At 41.7% G+C, this 20,426-nt stretch overlaps 2 protein-coding genes across 2 annotated transcripts; both read right to left on the bottom strand.

Moving 5' to 3' along the window:
• Positions 1-7,143: 7,143 nt before the first annotated feature.
• LOC106399125 lies at positions 7,144-9,384 on the bottom strand. The gene is made up of 5 exons (XM_013839595.2): positions 9,064-9,384; positions 8,386-8,975; positions 8,039-8,285; positions 7,860-7,925; positions 7,144-7,743 (listed from the first exon to the last, which is right to left on the bottom strand). The coding sequence occupies exons 1-5, from the start codon at positions 9,382-9,384 to the stop codon at positions 7,144-7,146; spliced, it is 1,824 nt and encodes a 607-aa protein (XP_013695049.2).
• A 23-nt stretch (positions 9,385-9,407) lies between these two features.
• LOC125586076 lies at positions 9,408-10,842 on the bottom strand. Its single transcript, XM_048755877.1, has 2 exons — positions 10,811-10,842; positions 9,408-10,716 (listed from the first exon to the last, which is right to left on the bottom strand). The coding sequence occupies exons 1-2, from the start codon at positions 10,840-10,842 to the stop codon at positions 9,408-9,410; spliced, it is 1,341 nt and encodes a 446-aa protein (XP_048611834.1).
• Positions 10,843-20,426: the final 9,584 nt, after the last annotated feature.

Raw genomic sequence — 20,426 nt, 5'->3', positions numbered from 1 at the left:
TATTTACTTGATCGAAGTCGAAACAAAGAACAAGATTTTTACTTTGGTTTTGTTACAGATGGACCGGTTAAGGCTGCCTACGTACCTCGGTTGAGGATCAAGCCATTCGTAGTTCGTTTTTCCCGAGTGAAAGGGGCCGTTAGAAGTGACCGCGGAGGTGCATCTACTCGGTTTTTTTTTGTCCCTACGAGTAGAAGCGTCGTAGATGCATTGAGTTCCATGCTCGAGGCACTTCTTCTCCGCGTGATATTTGATGTCGGTAGATGCCTGGTTTCACAACTTTGATGATTTTGTAAGGTCCTTCCCACCTAGCGCCGAGTTTACCGGCGTTCAGCTCCTTAGTGTTCTCGAACACTTTGCGCATGACAAGGTCACCGAGTTCAAGGGGTCGGGCTCGGACCTTTTTGTTGTAGTAACTCTCTATTTGATGTTGATAGTTTTGGATTCGTAGCAGAGCTTGGTCCCGTCGTTCTTCAATTTCGTCGAGGGCATCAAACAACATCTCCTTGTTGAGTTTGACGTACTGGGGCATTTTCGAGCGTCGGAGGCTTGAAACGTTAACTTCTGCGGGAGCCATAGCCTCGGCATCGTATGCAAGAGAGAAAGGTGTCGATTTGGTCGACCCTCTTGGTGTTGTGCGGTGGCTCCATAGAACTCCGTCGAGTTCGTCGGCCCAATGACCCTTTTTTAGGTCTAAAAATTTCTTAATGCCGTCGATGACGAGCTTGTTGGAGGATTCTACTTGGCCATTTCCGCTGGCGGGAGCAGGGAAGAGGTCCTATGATATCCATTGCCCATCGCATGAACGGGTACGGCGCGTTCGTCGTTCGTAACATTTCAGTTGGACAATGGATGCTTGGTGCGTGCCGTTGGCATTTGTCGCATCTTCTAGCGTAGGACTCGCAATCTGCATTCATCGTCGGCCAGAAGAAGCCTAGGCTTCTCACTTTGATTGCTAATGCTCGTCCGCCCGAATGGTTTCCTCCAGCGCCTTCGTGTGTTTCAGCCATAACCCTGACCGTTTCATCACCATGGATACATTTGAGGAGTACTTTACTCGCAGTCCATCGATGGAGTTCGTCGTCTAGGACGACATAATGGGCACTGCGTGTTTTTATTCGGCGGGCTGCCCATTTCTCGGTTGGAAGTTCCCCCTTTGAGAGATAGTCGATGAACTCAGTTCGCCAGTCAGGGCCGAATCCATCAGTATCGAGGGTGTCGGTTTCGGTGACTGGGGCAATGATGATGGTTTGGTCCGTCGAGATATCGATGCTTGGCTTCTCAATGCGGTGTATTGGAATGGTTCGTTTAACTTGGTCCCGAAGCTTGCTTCCAAGGGCTGCGAGGGCGTTGACACATACGTTTTCTCCTCTGGGAACTTTGACGAGTTCGAAGAATTCGAACTCTGCGGCTAAGCCTTGTACTATCTTGAGGTAGGCGTCCATCCAATCATTGCGGGCGTCATAGTCGCCGCTAAGCTGACTGGCGACTAACTGCGAGTCGCAGTAGGCGCTTAGACGTTTGGCCTTGACAGCTTTTGCTAAGCGGAGTCCAGCGATCAAAGATTCGTATTCTACTTCGTTGTTCGAGGCTGGAAAGCCGAAGCTAAAAGACTGTCTGATCAGTTCGCCGGTCGGGGACTGTAGTTGAACTCCGGCACCTGCGCCCTTGTTAGTCAAAGATCCGTCGACATGCAGTGTCTAGTTTGGGTTTGGGAGTGTGAGATCTTGCTCCAACTCCGGGGCCAATTCGACTAAGAAGTCAGCAAGAACCTGAGATTTCGCCGCGGTTCTGTTCTTATAAGTGATATCAAGCTCACCGACTTCGATAGCCCACTTCGTTAGTCTTCCGGACCTGTTTTTATTTTGGAGTATCGTTCGGAGGGGCTAGTCGGTTAATACTTCCACCGAATGTGACTGAAAGTATGGGCAAAGCTTTCTCGCCGCTTCGACGACCGCCAGCGCCATCTTCTCCAGAGTTGGGTATCGTGTTTCCGGTCCGGTCATGCGCCTGCTTGTATTGAAGATTGGCTTTTGCTCACCACGGTCCTCTTTTATCAGAACGCTGCTGACTGCTGCTTGTGACACTACGACGTAAAGAGATAGAACGTCGCCGACATCTGGCTTAGCGAGAACGGGTGGTGTTGTAAAATAATGCTTGAGTTGAGTAAATGCCTCCTCGCATTTCTCATCCCAGATAAACTTCTTGTTATCTCGCAGGAGATCGTAGAATGGCAAGCATTTGTCGGTGGATCTGGAGATGAACCGGTTGAGTGCAGCTATCCTACCCGTAAGCTGTTGTACTTCTCTACTGTTTTTTGGGCTTGGGAGGTTCAGGACCACGGAGATCTGCTTCGGGTTGGCTTCGATTCCCCGCTGCGTGACTATGTGCCCAAGGAACTCGCCTGAGGAAACCCCGAACGTGCACTTTGCTGGGTTCAGTTTCATGCCGTATTTGTTGAGAGTTTCGAAGCAATCTTGCAAATGACGGAGGTGATCAGCAGCGTGTAGCGACTTGACAAGCATATCATCCATGTATACTTCCATGGTGACGCCCAGCTTGTCTGCGAACATTTTGTTCACAAGCCGTTGGTAGGTTGCTCCTACGTTCTTCAAGCCGAATGGCATGACCTTATAGCAGTAGGTTCTTCTATCTGTGATAAAGGCCGTCTTTTCGCGATCGTCGGGGTGCATCATGATTTGGTTGTACCCAGAGAAAGCGTCCATGAAGGTGAGCATCTCGTTTCCAGCCGTGGACTCGACTAAACGGTCGATGTTGGGAAGATGATAGCTGTCCTTTGGACAGGCTTTATTTAAGTCAGTGAAGTCGACGCAGACGCGCCACTTCCCGTTCTTCTTCTTAACGACTACTGGATTTGCTAACCACTCAGGGTAGCGCACCTCAGCAATTGAGCCAGCACCGAGCAACCGTTCGACCTCTTCGTTTACAGCCTTTGACCTATCGGGACCGAGCTTGTGTCACTTCTGCCAGATAGGCTTGAATGTCGGGTCGACGTTTAGTTCGTGAGTTGTTATAGCCGGATCAATTCCTTTCATGTCTGACATGGACCACGCGAATGTGGACACACGCGAATGTGGACACATTCGTCTTGAGAAAGTTGAGAACTGACTGCTGCATATCTTCAGACAGATGCGCACCAATCCTTGTGGTCCGGCTTGGATCGGTATCGTCAATAGGTAACTCGAGAACTTCACCTTCCTGGGAGCAAACTTTATAGGTTGGGGGAGAAACAGAGTTAACCGATAGAGACGATCGTTGGAGTTTAACTGTGGCGACTAGGAGTTCCCTAGCGACTTTTTGATCCCCTCGCAATGTTTTGATTTTTCCGTCTATACCGGGGAACTTGGCACACTGGTGATAAGTAGATGGAATGGCCTGCATTGAGTTTATCCAGGGGGTTCCAAGTATAGCGTGGTAAGGGGCCTTCGTGCTTACAACAGCAAACTTGACAGTTCGAGTGACTCCACATGCGCGTACCGGAAGGCGGATTGTTCCCATTATTGTTTCGGAGGATCCGTTGAAGCTGGTTAATGTTCTGGAGGACGGTTTTATGTCGTCGAGATCGACTCCCATCTTCTGCAGAGTTCCTCGGAAGATGAGGTCGACGGAGCTTCCTGTATCAACGAGGACCTTGGTGACGCCGTACTCCCCAATTCAAAGGACGACAAGAAGAGGGTCGTTGTGGGGTACGTGAATCCCCTCAGCGTCATCCGGCGAAAAAGTTATCAGAGGGTGACTTGGCGGCCTGGTCGGCCACCTCTGCGAAGTTGCGACCTGTCGACGGTAATCCTTGACGGAGCGAACAGAGTTGCCGGAAGGAGGGGAACCACCCATGATGACATTTAGTTGCTGTCGCGTTTTTACTTGCTTGGAGTCTAAGAAGGCGGGTAAATCGGTTGGTACGCTGCTGTCGTTTTTTGACGATGGAGTGTCGTTGCTTGACGTCTTAGTTTGCTCCAAACGCCTTCGGAGGTCAGTGGATTTCGAACGATTGAGACGGATGCGAAGATCGCATGCTCCTGCGTTGAGTTTATCTCGAAGGTCACCGTTTGAGCGCTCTTTGGGATCGGGGTTAACCTGTTGAGATACGCCGGGACTTCCGTGCATCCAACGTTGTTCGGAGATCATTGTGCGTGGAGCTGTTGCCATTTTCGGATTCGAACTTTCGTTTCAGAACATCTCTCAAATCTTCGAGTACAGGTGTGTCATCGTTCTCGTCGTCTGACGACAAGGTTTGCTGAGAGAGTATAATCTCAATGCGCCTGCGGTTAGCTGGTTGCTCTCCGTCGGCTGAGTAGTCTCCTTCGCCGTTACCCTTCGGAGCATCCTCCTCGTCATCTCGTTGTTGAGTTTCGCTATGTCGACCTTTGCCTGTAGCTTTGCGCTGGGCTCTCCTTTCTTTATTCTTGCTTCAGCTCTTGCCATTCTTCGGCTTAGCCTTTAGGGGTTCGAACTTGAAGTTGCCACTTGCTAGGGATGAGAGGTAGTGCGCATAGAGTGACTTGCACTCTGTCGTATTGTGCCCTTTGACGTCGTGATATTTGCAGTGTTTGGTGAGATCGACGGTTCTGGAAGGTCCTGCCGCTGAACCTGCTGCTGTTGTAGTCTGGGTCGAGCAAACGGCGTCGACTGGTTTGTCGGACGAATCGAGCTCCCTTACCCACTTGTTCCAACCTTCTCCGCGGACTACAAGAGTTGAAACCGGCACGTTGTTCTCATTGACGACATACATGTATCCGTCTTTGCTGCCGTTTTTGTCGATTGGGGCATGCTGGCGCGGTTCTTGTCGCGTGTTGGTGTTTTTAGCCGCTGGAGCTTTGGGTGCGTTCATCTTGCTGAGAATGACATTAGTATCTTCTTCCATTCGGATGAAATTATCAGAGCGCGCGATAGCATCCTGGAGTGACGTAGTTGGGTTTTGGCATAAATCCTCTCGGAATTTAGAACGAACCCACAATGTGTTCCGCAGGGCGTCGATGGCAATACCGTCTGGGATTTCAATCCTCGAGACTATGGCTTTGAACTTCTCCATGTAGTTGCGGAGGCTCTGGTCTTTGCACTACAAGAAAAATGGCCTTTCTTAGCGTAAGGAAACAGCTATTAAATGTCTTTGTTAGCGTTATTGAAACCGCTATGTCTGCCCGAGCTATAATAGGTCCCCCCTATATTATAGCATTGTTTGATATGCTATCGTAGTTTTACAATATAATAGCTTTTTTTATGGATTGCTATTACTGAGTGATATTTATAATAGCATGGACATAGGATGCTATATATTCTATACGATAGCAAAGTTTACAAGTTATTATATATATTTTTATGGCACAATTCACCATTGTGGTTTGCAATATGATAGCAATTTTGTTAATGCTATATTTTCGATATCGTAGCAGTAATTTTGTGTCATAGTATTTGTTGTTATTTATGCTGTAACATAAATGCATGTAAGTAATCAGCTCATAACTAACATCCAAGAATATAAACATGCTTAGTATAACTAACCTGTCTCTTCATCCTAGCAAGTTCAGATTGCAACTCGTTAACCTGGTTCATCAAACCAAGGTGCTTCTCTTCCATTTCAGCCATAAATTGTTTCTTCACTTGAAAACAAGCTAACTTCGTCTTCCCAATGTTTGTTCCCATCGCCCTCAAGTGACCAGGATTGTCAGGTCCTAATAGTACTGAAAGCGGATCCACACTAAGGTTTGTTGAATTAGAATTAGCACCGTGATCAACAATCTCAGCTGCCCTTTTCTGTCAACAGAAAATATGTTACTAAGCATATAGTTATATCTTTGAAGCACCAAAAAAAACTACTTACAAACTTCTCCGCAGCTAGCATATTGACTGGTGTTCCATCTTTTTTTGTACGTGACTTGACCCACACTTTAAGCCTACTCACTTTCGATACTCCACCACTCTCTTGTTTCTGATGAAAACATGACATCAGATGTGAAAAAGGTAGTAAGTGAAGAAAAAGTAAATAGATAAGGTGAAGAAATGTACCATATCCTCCGCTAGCCTAACCATTCCTCTACGGCTACAAGTGTGAGGAATTTGTTTGCTCCTCCTCTCCTTGTATTTATCACTCAATACCTTAAAGTCTGAACTGGTTTTGCAGTTGACAAATTTTCGCCACTCCACTGGATTAACATTCTTTGGTCTCAGATTCATCCTCTCTTGGTTAGTAGATTTGCCTCTGATCTGCGTGACAAGTCTTGATTTTGACGCCCTCCATAAACATCCCATTTGCTTCAATACAACATTCTTCTGATAGTCTTCATCAAGCTTAAACCTTGCCTACAATCACAAATATACCAAATTAATTACAGATATCGATATAGAACCATCAAATGTGAAAATGTAATAGGAGAAAGTCACCTGAACAGATTTCCAAAGAACAGTTTTAACTTCCTCACTGATTTTCCTCCAATCATCAAATGTGACAGGTACATGTTCCCGCACTAGTGGACCTAGGTATGAAGACAGCTTCACTGATCCTTCACTAACAGGATCTCCAAAATCATTGAACTCCACTCTTTCTCTAGCATTTGGATCTCTGGCGATGTGCTTCATCTTGGTTGGACCTCGGTGTTTCTTCTGCTTAGGCTGAACTTCACTCAATTCCACCTCTCCTTCAGGCTCTTCTTCCTGCTCGTTAACGTCAGTCTCCACAGCCCTGTTAGCCTCTTCCGGCTCTTCCTGCTCGTTAGCAGCTGCAGTTTCTTCATTTTCTCGAAGCTCTTCATGCTCCTTCTCAGCGACAGGCTCCTGATCTTTTTCAGAATCATGCTGCGGTTGACATTCTATAGTACCAATAAATTCTACTTCCACATCAGACTTCTTCTTCCTGCCCCTCTTTGTGATCTTCGTGTCTTTGTTGGTGACCTTACTAGTATGCGCATTCTTTTTCATTCTTGTAGTCTTTGGACGACCCATTTAATTCACCTGAAACAAATTACACATTAGTTAGTACAAGATACAAAAAGAACTATGAAACTACATCAGCCATCACAAAAAACAATACACAAGAGTCAAGCATCAAACAAGACACATATCACAGAAGACCTCACAAAAGAACACAAAACAGTCAAGCATCAAACAAGACACATATCACATGCATCACACATATATGCCTTCACAATCAACTCGGGCATTGTGAGCTTCATCTATTTCAACAACCATATCAATGATTGATGGCAATGGTCCAATATCTATGTTGACATCTTCTTCTTCTGTTTCATTGTATCTTCTTGATGGACCTCTTAGGACAACATACCAGCAGGATGTATCATCCTCCCTTGAGTTAAACACTTGTTTTGCCTGAGAAGCTAATATGTATGGATCCCTATTAAAGGAAACTTGAGACTGATTCAAGTTAACAAGTGTGTACCCATCTTCCACCTTAACTCCGTTTCCTCGTACTGCCCATTGACACCTGAATAGAGGGACGTAAAAGACATTATAGTCCAACAAGATAATCTCTGTAACTCTCCCATAGTATGATACCAAATCGACGACTTGTGAAGTGTCTTTTGCACTCGCTCTACACATTGCAGTAGCCTCATAAAATACTCCACTGTTTTGGCTCATCCTCTGAACTGAGTGTGTGTGAAAGCGTTGTCCGTTCACTATGTAGCCTGTATATGACCTTGCAGTACTACATGGACCATATGCCAACCATTTTAGAGTCTCTCCATGTGTTTCAGAATCCACTTTTATCTAGCAAAAAGTATAAGCAATTGTCAGAATAGAAGAACAATTAATTTAGAAACGCAACAACTGTTATAAACTTGCCTGCTCTTTTAACCAAGAAGCAAAATTCAGGGTATGTGTACTCCACAAATATGTTGCATCACGTCTACATCTTGCATTTGTGTCTTGTAGAAATTGTAGATGCATGCCTGTGACACAAAAAACAAATGTTTCAGTTCCTACGTAGCTTATAGGTTACGAAGTTAAAAAATGCAGTCACTTACTCAACATAAGGGTCAACAACAGATGTGTTCTGTAGGACAGCAAGGTGGGCTGTTTTCTTCTCCATTCCAGAGAGGTTAATTGATTTTGGTGCCGATATTGGACGTCCCTCTAGGATTGTCTGGCTCTCATAGTCAGCATTCCTATCTAATTTCTCCTCCACATTGGTTGTCTTTTTAAGAAACGCATTGCAGAACTGCATGCACTCTTCTGCAAGATAGGACTCAGCAATACAACCCTCTGGCCTCGCAGTGTTTCTAACATAGTCTTTCAGGATCTTCATGTGTCTACATAGAGTAAAAAAAGTTTTAGTCACAGTCTAGAGATTTTAAAATTTAAATATGGTATAAGTTACCTCTCAAATGGATACATCCAGCGAAAATGGACTGGACCACATAGTTTAGCTTCCCTTCCAAGATGAACAAATGAACCATTATGTCGAAGAAGCTTGGAGGAAAAAATCTCTCAAACATACAGAGAGTTTCCACAACTTCTGCTTCCATTTTTGAAATCTGCTCTACATCTATTACTCGCTGGCATAACCGGTTGAAGAATGCACACATCCGTAATATTGCTAGTCTCGGGCCTTTAGGTAATAATCCTCTAACTGCAACCGGGAGTAACTGTTGCATCAGCACATGATAATCATGTGATTTGAGACCTGATACCTTACACTCTTCTACTGAAACACCCCTAGATATGTTTGAACAATATCCATCAGGTCCTTTAAAATCAGAAAGTCGCTTGCAGAATACTTTCTTCTCACTCTTCGACAAAGACCAAGGTGCTGCTGGTAGGTAAGTCCTTTTCCCTTTGGCCCTCGGGTGCAGATCCTTTCTAATACCAAGATGTTCCAGATCCTTACGTGTATTGAGACCATCCTTCGAATTCCCACAGTGAAGTAACGTTGAGACAATGCTCTTTGCCACATTTCGCTCAATGTGCATTACGTCCAAATTATGCCTCACGGGTAGTTCCTAAATATCAATACAAAAGAAGCAAAACTGTGAGAGTCTTAAAGATAATAATATACAAGGAATATTGTGTGTTCAATATAAGACTTACCTCCCAATAAGGAAGTTGAAAGAAGATTGATCTTTTTTTCCATCTTGACAACTCCTCCTCATCAACTTCATCTTCTTCCTCTGCCTCAGATTCACTGGAAACGTCCTCAATATCACAGTCTTCTTCAACACTCACTGTTCTTTTCCTCTTCGTTCTACCTTCTCTAAAATTCCCAAAGTTGTTAACAAAGTGCTTCAGGTTATTGGAAATGTCATGACCAGATAGTATCCTAGACTTTCTCCCGTGTTCAGCGTGTCCATCAAACCAAGCCTTCTTCGACCTATATCTATGCGTTGGTGGGAGACCCTTTCTATGAGACATATACACATGCTTCCTACAGAACTTCAGCCACATACTATCAGTGTTTTCCCGCACACAGGACAACCCATTTTTCCTTTCACTTTGCATCCAGCTAGATTTCCATAGGCTGGGAAATCACTAATAGTCCAGAGCAGCATTGCCTTCATTGTAAATGCAGTGTTACTCACAACATCATATGTTGACTCTCCTTTGCTCCACAACTGATTTAAATCCTCTATTAATGGCTCTAAGTAGACATCAATACTATTACCAGGCTGTTGTGGACCAGGAATGAGCAGTGTTAGCATGATATTCTCCTTCTTCATACATAGGTTAGGAGGCAAATTGTAGTTAACTAACAGCACAGGCCAACAACTGTACTTACTGCTCTGCATGTTGAAAGGATTAAATCCATCCGTAGAGAGTCCCAGCCGTATATTCCTTTCCTCAGCGGCAAATGTGGGATACTTGTCATTCATCTGTTTCCATGTCACAGAATCTACGGGATGCCTTAGTTTCCCATCGCTGCTCTGGTTAGTAGAATGCCACCTTAGGTTTCTGGCCATTTCTTCAGACCTAAACATCCTCTTTAGCCGTGGGATTATTGGAAAGTATCTTAATACTTTCTGTGGGACACCTTTCTTGATCTCACCAGTGTGCTGGTTAATCTTCCATCTTGAGGCCTTACATTTAGGACAACTGTCGAGCTTCTTCAACTTCTTTCTGAACAGGCAGCAATCATTAACACACGCATGAATCTTCTCATAACCCATATCAAAAGACTTCAAGAACTTCTTAACTTCGTACAGTGATGTATGCAACACGTTATCCTCTGGTAACATCTCCGGCAACGTCTCAAGTAGATCATCGAAGCTCTTGTCAGACCAGCCATTCTTAGTCTTCAGCCTAAACAATGACACGATGGCTGATAACTTGCTATGGTTTGCGCAGCTTGGATATAATGGGGTTTCAGCATCTGCAATCTTTGCCAAGAACTCATCTTCTTTCATGTCTTCTCCCTCTGCCATCTCACAGAAGTCACGTTCAGTAGCTAACTCTTCATCTAAATTTTCAACAGCTCTGTACAACCCAATAATCTCTTCATTCCACTGCTTCTCTTTCATCTCGCCTTCAGCCACATAGTATACTTCTCCATGATGATACCAGTCCTTACGCTGCTTGTACACCTCATCCATTCCCCTTCTAACCAGATGATCGACTATATCTGCAGCTGAATGCCGATCTACATTCCGACAGTCTGTGCAAGGGCAGATAATGAACTTATCAGCTCCATCACCCGCAGACACAGCTTGGACAAAGTCCCATGCACCCTTCTCATAAGCAGGATCAACTCTGCAGTTATAACATAACAAAACAGAACAATTCATTAAACACTCAAATCCCCTACTGAGTACCAATATTAGATCAATATATGTTGATTTCTTACCTTGACAGATGAACCCACGCCTTCTCCAACATTGTTTGATCTATACTTCTTTAAAACCATTAGAACGAGTAAAATGGTCACAGAATACACAAATTCTAAATAACCAACAAGTAAAATGGTCACAGGAAATAGAAACCAACGAGAGTAAAGTAGCCAACGAGAGTCAAACAAATGAAGCTAAATTCTGGAAAAAATTAACAACACTCAGTAAAGTAGTCAACGAGAGTCAAACAAATGAGAATCATGTTATGACTAAGCAAAGACTAAAACAAATCAGAAGCATGTAATGACTAAGCCGAGACTAAAACAAACCATAAACATGTACTGAAGCCACGGGAATTAAACAATTTAGATCAGAATCAAACATATCATAATAAAAGAAATGAGAATCATGGGAAACTGAGATATCGAAGAAAATAAACCTCTTCGGTTCGAATCGACTTGAGCTGGAGAGTACCACAGGTTACAGACGACAAAATCGAGCTTCAAGGTCTCGGCGGAGAGTTTCGGTTGTGGGAGAGAGGGGTTAGGGTTTTCGAGAGAGAGAGAGAGAGCTGGAGAGTATCACAGGTTACAGAACACGAAATCAAGCTTCAAGGTGTCGACGGAGAGTTTCGGTTGTGGGAGAAAGGGGTTAGGGTTTTCGAGAGAGAGAGAGAGAGCTGGAGAGTATCACAGGTTACAGAACACAGAATCGAGCTTCAAGGTGTCGACGGAGAGATTTGGGTGTGGGAGAAAGGGGTAGGGTTTTCTCGACTGAGAGAGAGAGAGTTACTCATTTTTTTTTAATTTAGTTGTCGACAATCATTTTTTTTATCCTTATGTATCCTAAGTGTTACAGTAAAGAGGGAATAGATTTAGTATTTCCCGGTTCTCAAATTTTCACTAAGTATAAGCGGTACGCGTGCTTTTCTATTCACGCTTTGTGAATTTTTCCCGACAGCATTAAGTTAATGCTATCAATATGTCCCAAAATCGAAAAAATTATCTACCATAGCAGTTTGAAAATCCGTGCTATCCCGCTATGCTATAAAAGGCCAAATTTCTTGTAGTGTTGGTTTGGTTAAGGTTCCACAAGCTAGAGGCGGTAGCGCTGCGCTTGGTGAACATAATGTAAGTCTTGAGGAAAGCTGCTGACAAGTCACGGAAGCTTCCGATGGAGTTTTCCTCTAACTGGGAGAACCAGCTTAGGGCTTGCTCGTGGAGAGTTTCGACGAACAGTTGGCAGTAGCATGCGTCCCTTTCTTCATCGGAGAGTCGAGTCCGTGCCATCGCGATGTTGAAAGCTGTCATGTGTTCCACCGGGTCTCCGCCGGGTTTGTACTCGGGTAGGCGCAGCTTCTCTATCTTTCCGAGTTGCACACTAGTCAACGCGCTAGTGAAAGGGGTGCGCGATGTTGCGGCGAGCACGCTCTCGATTTGCGGGGCCGCGCTGGTTACATGATGGATCTTCTCGCTCATTTGTTGAAAGCTGAGTTTGAGCTCGACGATATCGCGTATGGTTGCGAGATCGGAGCCTACTGGGGGGTGTCGGTGAGAAGGGTTTCATTAGGGTCCGAGTCGTCTGAGACGTGGTCGCCTCCGGTCGCCGTTGGGTTGGTGTTAAAGAGGCGACGGCGTATCTGCTGGGGACGGCTCGTTTGGCCATCGGGAGCTGTGAGTGCCGCGACCAAAGCAGCTAATTGGTCGTTGGTCGTCTTTTGGACTTCGTCTTGATGAGCGAGTCGAGCCATGATAGAGCTCATGAAATCTGCGGTGATGGGTGGCGCGGCTTCGGGCGTAGGGGTTGGTTCTCCGCCCGAAGCGCCGAAGGTGGCGTCGTCTTGAACCATGTAGATCTAGAGCGTTACTTTAGTCAGTCCTACGGTGGGCGCCAATTGTTTGAACGGGATTCAGTCGACTAGAGTGAAAGAAGTCAGAAATGGGATGACTAAAGACGTTTTATTAGATTCCAACTGAAGGGTTACAAGAGTGACAGGAAAGTGAGAGAGCAACAAGATCAAAGAGATCGCCTAAAATCCTAGATCTAGCCGCTTAGTATGTAAAATCACCAAAAGTCTTCTTTTTTGTTGCTTCCTCTCCCCCTTTTATAGGTCTTCTGTCCTTGATGCCCTAATTTCGTACCTCTTTGGGCTTTGATGCGAGAGGCCGAGTATGCGGGCCTGGGAAAAGTTCCCTCCAAGCTGGGTACTTTCGGTCGGCTTACTCGACCGGCTAAAAGTACTCTAAGGTCGAGCTGACGTGTTTAGCCGCTGAGCCGACCAAACTAATCTAACTTGCTGGATTATGGCCTGTTATTCGATGGGCCTTGTGGAAGGATGTAATCCATCTCCTACAGTTAATCGCACCACCACTGCAACTTCGTTCATCGCACCACCACTGCAACTCCGTTCAAGGCACTGCTACTGTAACTCCGTTAACCTCACCGTCGCTGCAACTCTGTTCACCTCTACCGCCGAAACTCTTTGCACGGCCACCACCGCAACTTCTTGCATCACCACCGCTGCAAGCCTGCAACTCATCCACCACTACTGCCACTGCAATTCACTCCACCTCTACCATCACTGCCTCCGTGGCACCTTTTACCTCCACCTTCACCGCCATTGTGGGAAATATAGTATTTTTGTTGTTGTAAATCTATATTTTATTTTCCTATGATGAAATATTCAATGGTTTTATTAGTTTTAGTTTTATTTGGGTTTTTTTTTAAATTAAATACACCAAGTTGTCGGAAAATCATCGGGACTATTCCAACAAAGTATTGCCGACAACAGTTTGATGGGAACTTACCTACTAAGTTTCCGACAAATGATAATTACCGAGACCCAAACTCCATCAAAATCTTGATTGTCCGGAAACAGTCGGAAACGGGTGCGTCCGATAAACTAATGATTAATATGACCGTCGGATAGGGCCTCTAATTCTTGTAGCGTATGGAGTGCAGATAATTCCAAGTCTTTAAAAATATAAGACCAACAGTGTTGTTATACAGAGGGGAGAACTGCAGTTATTACGATACCATCTAATATGTTGGTAGTGAACATGAGTTAATATTTTTCCAAAAATTTTAATGAGTAAAGTGAATAAGAGCATCTGCATCAGTGAACCCTCTCTTGGGGTTCATAAAGATTTTTTAATATATTTTTGGTGGGACCATGAATAGTGATGAACCTCTATCTATTGTGCTCCTGCATTAGTGAACCTGAAGAAGAGGTTCATAGGAATAAAATAATATTATATTTTATTTTTTTAAACTTTTTTATATATTAACAATACATGAATAAAATATAATAATTTTAAAAATATTTTAAAAGTTTTTATTCAATACATTAAGAATATATTACATTAACCAAATTTTTTTTAAAAAAATTTTATTCAATACATCGAGAATTCATGAACATAGAAAGATTATTCATCTACATTACCAAACTTTTGCAATACATTTTCCATTAAATCAGCTTTCAAACGATCATGTTTCTCTGAATCTCGAACTTCATTGCGAATGCCTAACATATTACCGACATGAATACTTGTTCTCCTTTTCACCTTGGAACTTCTGCTTGACTCTCCTGACTCGAACTCAGATGTATCAATTTGAGTGTATCCGTGTCGTTCGTTCTCTACTATCATATTGTGCAATATGACACAAGTTCTCATTATCTTTCCTATCTTTTCCTTGTCCCATAGTAGAGCTGGGTTTTTAACAATTGCAAACCTCGATTGCAATACTCCAAAAGCCCGTTCGACATCTTTTCTGGTGGATTCTTGACTTTCAGCAAATAGCTTTGCTTTAGGACCTTGAGGAAGTGGGATGGATTGGATAAATGTTGACCAATTGGGATAAATTCCGTCAGTAAGATAGTAGGCCATACGATAAGTGTGGTTGTTGACCTTGAACTTAACTTTAGGTGCTCGACCTTGTAAAATGTCAACAAAAACTGGTGACCGATCAAGAACATTGATATCATTGAGGGTACCTGGTAATCCGAAAAATGCGTGCCATATCCAAAGATCTTGTGATGCCACAGCTTCTAAGACAATTGTCGGCTTTCCTGAACCACGTGTGTACTGACATTTCCAAGCCGTTGGACAGTTTTTCCACTCCCAATGCATACAATCGATGCTGCCTATCATCTCTGGAAACCCGCGTACCTCTCCAACATCGAGTAGTCGTTGAAGATCCTCAGGTGTAGGTCTTCGTAGATACTCATCTCCAAACAATAGTATTATCCCATTAGTAAAATTTTCCAAACATAAACGTGATGTACTTTCACCAAGTCGTAGATATTCGTCATATGTATCTCCCGATTGACCATATGCCAGCATACGTATAGCTGTCGTACACTTTTGAAGTGCAGATAGCCCGTACCTTCCGTGAGCATTTCTTCTTTGCTGAAAGTATGGAACTTCACTACTTAGGCGTTCGACAATGTGAAGGAACAATGGCTTGTTCATTCGAAAACGCCGCCTAAACAATTCTGGTGGGTATGTAGGATTTTCCTTGAAATAATCGTTCCATAGTTGATTGTGTCCTAGTTCCCGATCTCTTTCGATATAAGCTCGTCTCGTTGGCTTGTTGGCTTGTTGGCTTCACCATCAACCATTGAGTCAATGTAATTTTCAACTACTTGGTCGACTATTTCGTCTACTTCATCAGTTGATGAGGAAGACATTTGTCAAGCAATTTATTTCTCTTTTCCTTCCTACAAAAGGCAAGTAGGGGGTTTGTAACTCCATAATTTTTTTTTTAATATTCCATAATTGTTTTTAATATTTTTTTCAAAATACTTTTTTTTTTTCATAATCCATAGATTTTTTTCATAAGCCATAGTTTTTATTTTAAAAATCCATAATTTATTTTTTCATAATCCATAATATATGTCTTCAAAAACCATAATTTTTTTTAATATTCCATAATTGTTTTTTATATTTTTTTCAAAATCCTTTGTTTTTTTTCATAATCCATAGAATTTTTTCATAATCCATAGTTTTTATTTTAAAAATCCATAATTTATTTTTTTCATAATCCATAGAATGTTTTTCATAATCCATAATATATGTCTTCAAAAACCATAATTTTTTTTTAATATTCCATAATTGTTTTTTATATTTTTTTCAAAATCCTTTGTTTTTTTCCATAATCCATAGAATTTTTTCATAATCCATAGTTTTTATTTTAAAAATCCATAATTTATTTTTTCATAATTCATAGAATCTTTTCATAATCCATAATATATGTCTTCAAAACCCATAATTTTTTTTTAATATTCCATAATTGTTTTTTATATTTTTTTCAAAATCCTTTGTTTTTTTCCATAATCCATAGAATTTTTTTATAATCCATAGTTTTTATTTTAAAAATCCATAATTTATTTTTTCATAATCCATAGAATCTTTTTCATAATCCATAATATATGTCTTCAAAAACCATAATTTTTTTTAATATTCCATAATTGTTTTTTATATTTTTTTCAAAATCCATAATATATGTCTTCATAAACCATTATTTTTTTTCTTTCATAACATAATATGAGAGCTGAGTGTGTTTGATTATTTCAAGCAACATGTGTTTATACCCAAGCTATTACTAAGATTCATGTTTTATACCTTGTTGTGTGTTTGATATTGTTTCCGTATGTGAAGATGAAGATGAGAGCTGACTTCGTTCTTGAAGATGAGAGCTTGTCCCAACTCGTGAGAACTAAACCAAACTTGGAGTTACTTTGTGAAGATGAACGATGAGAACTAAACCAAACTTGCAATTGTTTAGAAGTGAGAGAAGTGCAATTGTTTAAAAGTGAGAGATGTGCTATTTTTGAAACGATACAATGCGCTAATATATAGAGAGTTTGAAACCATATTACATCCGTTCATCAAGTTGTGACTGACACAATACATAGTACATCATCCGTGATACAAAATTAGTGTAGAAAGAAACAAAAGACTACACTTTCCCGTGACTAAAGCTGACCACAAACATACATAAAAAAACAACTAGGCTTCACCTGCAACAACTAGTGACCTCCAACACGTTAACTCTAACCCGTGACCTGCACTCTCTGACCTGCAAAAGAAAAGAAAACAGAATCAATACAGCTAAACATAAAAAATTTCATCGAATCATAAACAAGTTCAAAAATTCAACCATCAAGTTCATGGAATCAACCTAAGCAAACTCAAGAATTCAACCAACAAGTTCATCGAATCAAGCTCAGCTTTACTCAATAGTTCATCGAATCAACCTAAGCAAATCAACCTAAACAGATTGTAGAACTAAAATATTCACTCAAATACAAGGCACTCACCAAATCAAAGCATTTCAGATATTAGTTTATTCTTAAGGGATAGTTCTTCATCAGAAAGTGTGTCTTCATTTTTTGCAAGGAGACGATCAAGGATCTTTTGTTTTGAAATGTAATTTTTCATAGCTAGCATGCTCTGTATTTGATCATAAGCTGCTTCATTCACGTGCTTCCTGCGCTTGGCTGCTTTGCTAACCTTAACACCAGGAGGCCTAACCTCTTCATCGTCAGCCACCACCTCCGGACCTGCTTCCTTCCTCTTCTCCTTTGCACCATCTTTCGACAACGAGTGTGATCTCCATTTCTGATCAAACCTCAGCTCCCTCCAGCAATGTTCAAGTGTGAACTTGACATGATAGTCATTTAAGAAGATGTCATGTGCAGCTTTCATGACATCATTCTCATTTTGGCCACTCGCTTGCTCCTTCAAAGTGGCTTCATGGCAACCCACAAACTTGCACACCTGCTCATTCACCCTTCCCCACCTCTGCTTACATTGACCCCATTCTCTAGGAACGGAGCCAATGAGCTGAGGGCTTGAGTTGAAATACTCCTCTATTCTCTTCCAAAACGCCCCTGCCTTCTGCTCATTACTGACTATGGGATCCTTGCTCGTGTTCAACCAAGCGCTGATGAGCACAAGGTCTTCTTTGGGTCCCCACTTTCTCCTTTCCAATGGTTTAACTAACCCGGGCGAGTTACCAGCTGCCTCAGCAGAGTCAACGTCTATTGGTGGACTACTCTGTGAAGCTAATAGGTTAACAAACCCGGGAGAGTTAAAGGAGAAAGGTTCCATTTTCGTTTAGGTTTGGTTTGGTGTTTATTTGTTAGTGTGTTTTTAGTTGTGGATTTGCTATGTTTATAAACTAGTTTTTCCTTTGATAGGAGAGAACAATTAAACAAAGTCTACCTATCAAACATTCATTAGAAAATGCATTTAACAGAACAAGTAGTTCACATAGAGCAGTGAATTCACATCAAATCAGTAGAAAATATTAACTACAGCTAAGTACAATCGAAAATTGATCACAACAACCAATAACCAACAGAAAATTAATTATAGTTTTTTTAAAGTTGTAGTTACAGTACTAGTTCTCGTTGTAGTTTACTTGGCTTGTAGTTGTAGTTGTAGTTATCTTAAGCTTTCATTAAGTTCTAGTTCTAGTTAAGTTTTCTGATACGGTTAGCTTTCTATTAAACAAGTTGAACTACCTCTACTTTTAAAAAAACATTAACATTTTCGAACACACATATAGCAATCAAGAATTTCTAACATACATTTTCGAACTACCTCTACAGTTTTGTTGAGTCTTACCTTTGCTTTTCAATCGAAGCTGACCTTCTCCAGCGTAGCCACCTGCACGGTGAGGTAATCTACCTGCTCAGAGAGGATTTTAACCTGTTCCTGGACATGGAAACATCAAAGAAAAAGTGTTAGTCACGCAAAAAACTACAAAACTATAATGTAGATGGAATGAAAGAGCAAAGAAAGTTGACTAACCTCCAGTGTCTTAATCTGTTTACTGAGATTCGACGTCCCCAACATCACTTGTTCAGCCTCCTCCACCCGCTTAGTCAACCTTTCGATCTCCTCCTGCAGACCTAAAACCCAAGGCTGACAATAATGGAACCCATCAGCCTTGGTTACAACATAAACAAATATCAGAGAATTTTCGATTCCTAAACCCATAAACGATAATCAAAGCGTGTAAAATCAAACTTACCTCGTAGTTCTTGCAGGTGAAGAACCGCTTCCCCGGAAGAGTGTCGTAGTCGTCCTTCCGGCGAACCTCATCAGTGATTCTCCCATCACATGGACACCTTCTAGGAATCCCGTACTCTGAATCGGCCACGAACCCTAACATGTTGATGTAATCGTTTTGCCTCTTTGCATGTCTTCTCTCCTCTGCCGGATCCATCTCTGCCACAAATCAAAATTATTAGCACATAATAACGATAGAATATGATTAAATGAACCCTCAATCGAACTCCCATATCGATTAAGAACCCTAAAAAAAAATCCCAAAATCGATTTTAAATCACACAAATCGCAAATCCCTTTCAAACACACAATCGATGCTAACACACCGTGAATCTACTCGATACTGACCTAAGAGCGTGGAGATGGAGAAAACCTCCAGAAATCGCCGTCGCACGGAATATTGCCTCGGAGAAAAGAAACCCTCGGTTTTTCAGAGAGGAGAGAAATGAACGAGTTACGCGGAAACCCTACTTTCGTCGTCGTCAACGAGGAAAGGAGAAGCCAGTCAGTGATCGACGCGTGGCTTGAACTCACCTCTTACGGGTTCACTCGTAAGGCCCGGTTCATCGAATTAAACCCATTTTTGATTTTCTTTTAATCATTCGGGCCTAAGAACTCGAACCCACGAACCCGGTAAAAACCGCTAATGCGGATGGTCTAACATATCTATGGTACAAATTTTATTTTCTGTTAGGTAGAAATTGAACTGTAGTTAACATCATATTTAATATTATAACTAAAGAAATTATACATCTTTTCTCCAGATTGAAATACTGCAGTGAATTACAAGGTATGACAATTCGATATTTTTATTTTAATTTTCTGTAAGTCCTAATTCCGCCTAATTTATAATTTGTATTTGATCTTTTGCTAGAAGTACTGTTAAGAGAATTGTTAGTAACTTCAATGTAATATTCACCTTCTTTTCTCGAATTATTTTTGATTTCTATTTGATGTTCGTATCTGTTTCCAAATTATATTATTTCCCTTCTTTCTTTCCAAACTTGAATGCGTAACTATATAAATAACAGAGTTGTTTGAACGACACCCAATTAGGCTGGAAAGAGAAGAATTATTCTCTTTGCCTCATTGAAAGTTGAGGGGGACAAACTTTGGAAAACAGATAAGTGTAAAAAAGGCTTTAAAACTGTTGAAACTGATTATATGTTCCCAGAAACATATTGATTTCGTTAGTAGCTTTACGAAAATTCCCATATACTTAGTATTATTTGTTTGGTTGAGGCATGCTAGTTTGGGGCTGCAATTAGACACATTTTACATATTTTATTATATATTTCCTTCTGTAGAATAATAGGGATCCTGATAGAATAGCCATTCCTTGTAAAAAAATTAAAATAATAATACTGAAGAATAATATGATTTTGAAGTTTAATATTAAGCTCTTTTTTTATGCTGGCTTATTTTTCTGTTGAATGTATATACCTTTTGTGTGGTTTCGTCTGTTTCATTCTTTATGAATCATTTTTTCTGGATTTCAGAAAGTTGTCCACATCGTTGGTAAGTTCTAAGTGAGGGATCTTTAAGGGCAAAC

Source organism: Brassica napus, chromosome C4 (assembly GCF_020379485.1).
Source record: "Brassica napus cultivar Da-Ae chromosome C4, Da-Ae, whole genome shotgun sequence".
Taxonomy (NCBI): domain Eukaryota; kingdom Viridiplantae; phylum Streptophyta; class Magnoliopsida; order Brassicales; family Brassicaceae; genus Brassica; species Brassica napus.
Note: the sequence above shows the minus strand (reverse complement) of the source record. Positions and strands in the feature narration are given on the sequence as shown.

What these genes read in the sequence shown, in the direction of transcription:
- LOC106399125 (XM_013839595.2), bottom strand. Translation starts at nt 9,384, where the DNA reads ATGTCTCATAGAAAGGGTCTCCCACCAACGCATAGATATAGGTCGAAG. An exon ending in AAGCTAAACTATGTGGTCCA is followed by an intron (nt 8,286 to 8,385) that starts GTCCATTTTCGC and finishes TACTCTATGTAG; the next exon opens with ACACATGAAGATCCTGAAAG. An exon ending in TGATGCAACATATTTGTGGA is followed by an intron (nt 7,744 to 7,859) that starts GTACACATACCC and finishes ACTTTTTGCTAG; the next exon opens with ATAAAAGTGGATTCTGAAAC.
- LOC125586076 (XM_048755877.1), bottom strand. Translation starts at nt 10,842, where the DNA reads ATGTTGGAGAAGGCGTGGGTTCATCTGTCAAG. An exon ending in GCGTGGGTTCATCTGTCAAG is followed by an intron (nt 10,717 to 10,810) that starts GTAAGAAATCAA and finishes TTATAACTGCAG; the next exon opens with AGTTGATCCTGCTTATGAGA.